This window comes from Pocillopora damicornis, chromosome 3 (assembly GCF_964200805.1).
Source record: "Pocillopora damicornis chromosome 3, jaPocDami1.2, whole genome shotgun sequence".
Lineage (NCBI taxonomy): Eukaryota > Metazoa > Cnidaria > Anthozoa > Scleractinia > Pocilloporidae > Pocillopora > Pocillopora damicornis.
Genome location: NC_142672.1, coordinates 22,938,743 through 22,946,753, shown reverse-complemented (window position 1 = coordinate 22,946,753; position 8,011 = coordinate 22,938,743). Strand labels below are relative to the sequence as shown.

Sequence of the window (8,011 nt, the reverse complement as noted above, 5' to 3'; positions counted from 1 at the left end):
CAAACTCGCCAGTTCTTTACGTGGACTGAAAAACAACTAAACAGAGTTCAGATGTCGATTAAAAATCATTCATTTCTTCAATCATATTCATTTGAAAATTAAAAAATCTAAAAATTTCTACATCTTTTTGTTTGTTTGCTTGTTTGTTTCGAGCCAAAAAACAAATTCATTTAGGTTACAAAATTACCATCCTTAAAAAACTTGATAGGAAATAAAGAGGAAAAATAGAATAAAAAAAAAAGGCAACAGAGGGTTTGAACTTTGAAAATAGAGACTTCTTTTGTATTAACAACTGTTTATCACGTAAGAAAGAATGGAAGAATGGAAAATGAACTAAAACAAACATGTTACACCGATGGTGACTAGTTATAAAGTAATTTATGCAACAACACGTTTTCATATAAATCTTGGAACTGAAATTTTAACAAATTAGATTGAAATTTCCTTCTGCCTATAAAGCTAGTTCGAGTAATAAACTGACAATGAAGGAATTTCTTGGTGCAGTAGAGCTGTGTTATGAGGAGGATACTGAACCGTAATCATAAATGTCGGAAATGAAAGCTTGTTTGTCCTCAGTAAGAGCGCTGAGCGTCAAACATGATTTTGCGGTCGCAGGGATCCTCTGGTAACTGAGCTAAAGAGTTATAGTTCGGTATTGAGAATATTTGTTCATTATCTGTCTTGTCTCGAGCGTGGAATAACGAAAAAAAGTTCCGAGTCCCTACGAGGAACCGATCCCCAGACTTGCGGATTCCGCACTCGTTCAAGGAAAAGGGAAATATTTTGGTTTTTCCTTTTTTTCTTTGTTGTTGTTGTTTTTTGTTTGTTTTTCTCTCTCATTGGAAATATTTCAAATCAAAGGTTTGTGTTGCGCTGTTACAGACGTTCAGTGGATAAAACGGAGAGAACTGCTAAATAGTGCTATAGTAGCGGTGGAGAGAAAAAGTGAGGGGGGCTTGGGTATGAGTTTCTTCTTTTTTCTGCTCCTCAGTGTCTGTCACACGTGAGTTAATGTCGAGCTTCGTTTTACAAACTGAACCGGCGCCTGAAACAAGCTAAGGTCTCCTCTACCTTTGCCTCGTAACTGCATTTCTGTCGTCGGTCCAAACCCACGCGATTTTTTGAAACAAATGTTTGTGTCAAAGTGCGGATGTCACAATATTTGTTTTTCAAAATGAATAACACGTAGTTTTGTTTGCACATATGAATCTACACGCAACTCGAAGAACACTGATCACCAGAGGCTCTGAAACAATCACACAGTCTTAATTCCAATTTCAGACCTGTTTTCAATATTCCAGGGATCACAATCGCCAGATTACTTGACAAGGTATGCTTCCATCTAAGGTTATCTTTTCTATAGCCAGTTTTACATTCTCGTAAGCGGAAAATTTTCTTGTAGAAGATTTTAGCTTGAACAGATTTAATGAGATGAGTCTGTTTTTGTGAATAATAGCATAATTTTGGCTTTCAAAGTATTAGCTTCGTTTGCCATCCCTTTTACGATTACCTGATCTTAATTCGCTATTAACTAAATATTGGCAACCAAAATTCAACAATGTTTCGGTCGTGGTTAATTGTTTACCTAATTGTATCTAATTACGCAACATATTCTAGTTTCTTTACTGCACGCGACAAAGAGAAAAAACTCCTTCCCGAAATAAGAGTCATGGTTTCGTCATGTACTTCGCCAGGGACCACACCGGTACTGGCATCAACAAATTGTTTTTAGAACCAAGAACCACGGGTGCTAAGTGACGGTGTGGTCCCCGGCGAGCCACAGTTTGCAAAGGAGGCAGGGTTACCAAGCTGGTTTTCAACGGTTGTGTGACGTGTGAAAGTGAACGAGGGCTGTTAGCGACGTCTAAACTGGAAACTTTTGAAGCAAACTGCGGCTTAGCGTCGGCTTGACGAAGAAGACTGAGTTTGTGGTAAATTGAAATGAAACTACAGTATATGTGCTTGGATTCTGCGTAAGATATGTGGCCGCCCGGTCATGTTGAGCTTGGAATATTTTGCTTCTTGGATCAGGCGTTGGAAAGGTACGCAGGTATCATGTCTTTAAATACCACGTTAGGCAAAAGTTCGTTTTTAAATAAGATTTTCACTTGAAATTGTCACTAAGGCAAATATATTTTGCTCGACTGAGCATTTCTCTCCTCCTGGCCTTTGAACTGTCGAAAAAAAGGATTTTTTTAAACACAAAAATTGTAAGACAAAAACACGCAAAGGTGACTAGTTGACCCTTGTCTCTTGTATCAGGCTGTATACAGGACATCAAATAAGTTAACATTAACCTCTATTGATTGCCCACTTGGAGAAATGACTATCAGACGTCTCTTATTAGGAAGTCTAACGGAGATGAAAGACAGAGCTCGAGATTAAGGCTACTAGAAGGACGCCATCGTTGACAATAAATCCAGTGTTAATATCGAGTTACGGTGTTGTGTAAACAAAACAAGGAAAATGAAAGCGAAAGTGACGAGATGAGTACTCATCTAGTCACTTTCGTCACAGTACTGGTGCTGTGACGACATCTTTTCCACCCACACCTCGTACAGGTTTACTATTCCGTTTTATTCAACAACTATGTCCCTCAGAAAATGTAAAACCATAATATCTGTTAGCGGAATGCAGCACAATCGCCCAAGGTGATTATCGACAACTCGTGACCGCCAAGAGGATCCATTAACCTTAAGGTACCTCCTGTAATTTCCATTGCCCAATGTTAAAATATTTGATTCACGAAATCTTTAAAGAATTCGCTCTTGCGTTTCAAAGTGTGGCACTTTTCAGTTAAAATGTATAGAATAAAATACTCAAACAGTAAATGACATACTCTTTTTTTGACTATAGAAATGGTGAGAAATTGAATTTCAGGCTTCTGCATCTTTTAGATGTTTGGAGGAGTAAACGAGAGTATCCCGGAATACGATGTATTTCTCTCCATGAATTAAGTCTATCAAATCCAAAATGCAGCAAGCTTTGGCTAAAGATCTGTTCAATGGTTCTTTGACTTTACTTATGAGCAGTTCTTAGTTCAGATCCACTTAAAATAGAGGTCCATTTCTGCACCGGTATCGCAGAGGTCATAGGTTCAAATCCCGCACAGGCCTGAATTTTTTTCAGGCCTTATTTTCACTTCTGCTCTAGTAGTGCACATTACTGCGAAGATCACTTTCATTCAAATTTCTATACCATACAGTAGCTGCTAATCTTTGTTAAAGCAAAACTCTGATAGATAAAAGCCAGGAGCTGGTAGTGCTAGTTTATCTTGGCAGCAGCTGTACAAACTTATTTTCAATATAATTGGAAATTATTATAAAATACCATGCCGCATTTGTTATGAGTTGTCAAGAGGAATTTAGCATAACATCGTACAACTGTGGCAAGACAGGAACAAACCCCAATCTAGTATCATGGATTGAATTTTTCGTATTTTGTCTCCCTCATGTGACAATATGAAGTAACTTTTCGTCAATATTTACAATATCTTAATGTTTTCGAAATTAGGTCGCGGGGTGATCTCCCTTAGGAAGTTATGACGTTTCGCTTTCGTTTTCCATCCTTGATGAGAGAAGCTGCAGCTGAGTTCGCTGCTACCTTCATCTTACTGGTGAGTCTTTTATGAAGCAAATATAGTGAAAGATCATACCATTTCAACTATATCTGTTATTTCAATAAAGCCAGCGTTCTGAAAAGGAGGCTAATGTTTTCCCTCTACTCAGCCACTCACAAAATTTTTATACTGTTGGTAGTCTTGATTGATAACTGCTTTTGGAAATAACAGAATTCTATTCTACAGACTATTGGAATTGGATCAGTGGCGCAGATGGTTCTCAGTAAGGGGAAGTTTGGAACTTTCTTCTCCGTCAACTTTGGTTGGGGAATTGGTGTAACGCTTGGCTGCTACTGGGCCGGTGGAATTTCAGATGTGCCATTTGGGTTTACCTTTTTAGCAGGTATCAGTGACTAAGAAGGACTTGGCGCACTCAGACTATATCATGGCGATTATGCAAAACAGGTTTCCAGCCAATCTTCCTTGGATGACAAGGTCTTCACAAGGACACCCTGGCTCTTTACTCCTACAGCTGTCTTTCATCAACACAAAAACCCAAACCATTTTATTCGTACTGACTTTTAATTTCATTGTAATTTCATCATTTTACACCCCTTAATGACTTAGCAAGTAGTAATGCATCACTTTGGAAATACGTAGACGACACAACGACGTCTGATGTAATTAGGAAAGGATAAATGAACAATATGGAAACTATAGCAGATGAGGTAGCGGATTGATCCAACAGAAATAGAGTCAAACTAATACTGACAAATGTAAGGAACTTCGCATTTCTTTTGCTTCAATAAGTCATGATTTCCCTCCTGTAGTTATCGGAGGAGAGTGCATAAAGATTGTTACTGATGCAAAACTCTTTGTCGTGACTATTTCAAGTGACCCATCCTGTAACGCGCATATCACAGAAGTGATAAGAAAGGCAGCTAAGAGGCTCTATTTTCTCATCCAGCTTAAAAGAGCCCGGGCTTCTCAGAAAGATCTTTGTCTTTTTTACATCACATGTGTGCGCTCCGTGATCGATTATGCTGGAACTGTGTTTTATTATGCTCTGCCTGCCTACTTAATGCAAGAACTAGGGCGCATTCAGAAAAGGGCAATGCGAATCATCTGCCTTAGCATGCAATATCAGCACGCGTTAGCGCTAACGAACCTACCATCTGTAGAGGAGAATCACAGTGATATTTGCGAGCGTACGTTTGAAAGTATCTTCAATGACAGCGGCCATAAACTCAGGAAATTACTGTCACCCCTACATGGGGGCAAGTACAATCTTAGGCACGCGCGATCCTTCAGCATACCGCGCTGTAAAACAAACAGATTTACGAATAGTTTTATTATGGCTTCATGCGCCCTAGTGAATGCTGTTTAAATTATTAGACTTTAAAAAATATGATTTCAAAAAGATGTTTATAGTTTTTAAATCTTTTAGATATTACTACTATTAGCTCTTAGGTATTATTCAGTTTGTAAGTTTGTACATTCAATTAGAATTGTAATGAAAATGCGTAATTCAGCTCTACGAGCTGCGATGTATTTCAATAAAGAATCTATCTAATCTATCTAAAGAAAGAGTAAAGGTATAGAAGGGGGTTAGTTAGAATAGGTGTATTAGCAGATGCAAGAGGGCTGGAGAAGGACGAGGGGGGGCATTGGATATTCCATGGAGTCCAGATGACCATTGAAGAAGATTTTCATCGAATAGGATTGATTATAAGCTACGTTTAGAATAATTGCTCGAACTTGATGCATAGGAAAACAAAATTTCCTCGTAAAGATCCTTATTGCACGTGTTTGGATTTCATACAGAGAGTCATACTTGTGGAGTCAGACAACAAATTGAGTTCACAAGCAATGAGTGTCCTGAATAGTACAAGTCGTTGACGAGACGGACGGTCGAGTAGACTTCAAAACAGAAGACAAGAACTATGAACGAGATAAGCAAGTTCGCGTTTCTGCTATGTTTTTCTTTTAATGATGATTATAAGGAATTGTAAAGTTTCCTTTAAAGCATAGCTATTGATGAAGCTTCAAGCGTTCATACTCTGTATGGAAGAGAGCAGTGCTCTTTGCAAAGTATTTCATCTTAGGTCCAAATGAGCGACGCAAACATACCTCAGACCGTGTCTGAGATAAGCGTCAAAGTCTAGTGGTGACACTAATCACTGTCAAACGATAATAAAGATTTCAAAAAGCTATATTTCTGGATTTCTTTCATGACTTTCTCTTTCAGTTCGTTACTCCATTCTACCAAATACCTAGTCCGAGATGATTTGGAATAGAGATGTTGTTGCTAATTCGACAAATTCACTGTAACAAGAAACACCGACAAAGTAACATAACAAAAAAGTCAGCTCACGCTCCAGTTCTCCTTGAAAGAAGAAGAAGAAAAAAGGCGATCCAGTGACTTAATTAAGACAAAGAGAGTGTCCTGAAAAAAAGACGATTAATTTACGGAAGTAAATAAGATTAAGGGAAGGGACTATCAAAATGGTTTTTCACTTGACTAAGAAAAAAAAAACGGTTTTGGTATAATTCTCGATATTCTGTTTTTTTGCCTTGTTTTTTTCCATCGTTCTTCCTCTTCATCCGTCATTAACTGTGCACTGGTGAATGCTTTTCTACTTAGGATTTACTTTCCCATGTACGCTTTTTTTAAAATTCGCACCTAGATTGTGACTACGGGTCTTTCGCTCAAACTTGGGTGAAACACGAGGCCAATTGCCACACAAAAGAACTACCGTCTCCAAGCCAATACAAACGAGACTAAATTTGAGCCTTTTCCACCCACAGAGGCCGGTGAAATTCGTACGATTTGACACGAGGGATAATTGTGTAGACAGGCACAAATCAATCATTAATAGCCGGTCGTGTACATGATCTACACACGTTAAATGCTTCTTCGGTGAAATGCTCGCTTATTAAGTTAAGAAGCTGCTAAGCAATCGGTGATTGGCTTACACAGGAAATATCCTAACACTGACTGTGCCTTTTTATTTTGAAATAATTGAATATGATTATTCAGTTTGAGTATTAATCTCTAAGAACTAATGATTATATGCAGACAGCTTGATACAAACAATAACGACGAAAAGTTATTTTCATGGGAATACTTAACTTTCGAATCAACAATTTTTTAGAAACAGATTCTACGATAAAAATTGATGTGAAAAAGCAACGACGTTACAACCGTTCGACGGCCATTCTCAAATTGAAGGATAAAATTTTTATTATGCTCTCATATAATCAATTGTAAAAATGCTAATGAGATACAGACTAAAACTTTGACATATTTATATGAAAACAATACGAGAATATTGCGGCAAGAATGACAAAAAAACTTTTTAAGGCGAAAGAAACAATATAAAAAGTGAATCGATTGGGTAAATACTTTTGCACGGATCGAATCACAGACTCTGTTTGTTCAGTTTTGGTCTGAGTACGCACATAAAAAACATTTTAATGATCAAACAGTCCATTTTACTCTGACATTTCTTCAAAATCTTGAAATTTCTTTCGATGATCTCAGGATCCTTTCCATGCTCGTCCTAAAATCCGTTTCTAAAAATTTGTCGATTCGAAAGTTGAGTATTCCTGTGATAATAACTTTTCGTTGTTATTGATAATCTCTAGGTGAGCATCCAAGACTGCCCCGATGAGACTAAGATCACTTCGAGCGTCGAAACTTTTGTTTTATTCATGGAATAAAACAAAAGTTTCGACACCATTGTAAAATGCTTTGAGCCGTAGCTCTAGATGTCCTCCAGAGAATTGTCCTAGTGAGTAGAAGTATCCTCATGGCAAAGGTAAATAGTTTTCAAGGCAATAGATAGAAAATTAACAATTCGAAGAGCTGAATTTTTAAATAACTTCGCGCAAAATACAAGATAAAACTGTATTCATAGACAAAATACGGTGAAAAGCAATAACAGAGATATTCTTCATTTAGATTTTAGGAATCTGTTATTAAAGAGCGAACAACATGACAAGGCACATTCAACATAAATGAATTTCATTTAAGTACAATCAAATCAAGGTCTTTTCACATGTATATAACTTTTCGATTCTGTGCAGTCGTCCTTCGTGTAAAAACCCAAGACTATTCATGAACTAAGGCTTTCAAAACCTCTTGGCGAGAATGGAATGATTTCAAGATTCAACTTGTGTCAATCCCGCTCTCACTTATAGCTCAGTTGTCATGGAGTGTTTACGGAATAGTTAAAATTTATGCCTTAATTGAGGTGATTCTTGCAGGTTTTGCTTTGGAGTTGAGCCTTTTCTTTGGATTCTCTGAAATCATTGGATACCAATAGTTAAATAGATTTTAATTTTGAAAATATAAAGATGAAACAGCAATGCCGGATAATCTGTTCAGTTAAAGAAACCTCTCTACAACTTGTAATAGTTCACAAAGATTCACCATAGGAGTTTACTTAC

At 37.3% G+C, this 8,011-nt stretch overlaps 1 protein-coding gene across 7 annotated transcripts; it reads left to right on the top strand.

The window, feature by feature from the left end:
• The first annotated feature begins 518 nt into the window (after positions 1-518).
• On the top strand, positions 519-5,772 carry LOC149048869 (aquaporin-7-like). 7 transcript variants are annotated; one of them, XM_089201034.1, is made up of 5 exons: positions 523-1,330; positions 1,618-2,042; positions 3,514-3,616; positions 3,806-3,920; positions 3,963-5,772. In XM_089201034.1, exons 3-5 carry the CDS (start codon positions 3,542-3,544, stop codon positions 3,974-3,976), a joined length of 204 nt encoding a protein of 67 aa, XP_089057160.1. In that variant the 5' UTR covers positions 523-1,330; positions 1,618-2,042; positions 3,514-3,541; the 3' UTR covers positions 3,977-5,772. The 7 variants fall into 7 exon arrangements, 6 of the variants coding, with proteins under 6 accessions (XP_089057160.1, XP_089057155.1, XP_089057159.1 ...); XM_089201029.1 differs by having other exon boundaries at positions 1,186-1,330; positions 3,806-5,772; XM_089201031.1 differs by having other exon boundaries at positions 1,195-1,330; positions 1,695-2,042; positions 3,806-5,772.
• The last annotated feature ends 2,239 nt before the right edge of the window (positions 5,773-8,011 follow it).

Coding starts and splice junctions, on each gene's coding strand:
- LOC149048869 (XM_089201029.1), top strand. CDS start 3,542: ATGACGTTTCGCTTTCGTTTTCCATCCTTGATGAGAGAAGCTGCAGCT. Junction 3,617..3,805: donor CTGCTACCTTCATCTTACTG/GTGAGTCTTTTA, acceptor TCTATTCTACAG/ACTATTGGAATTGGATCAGT.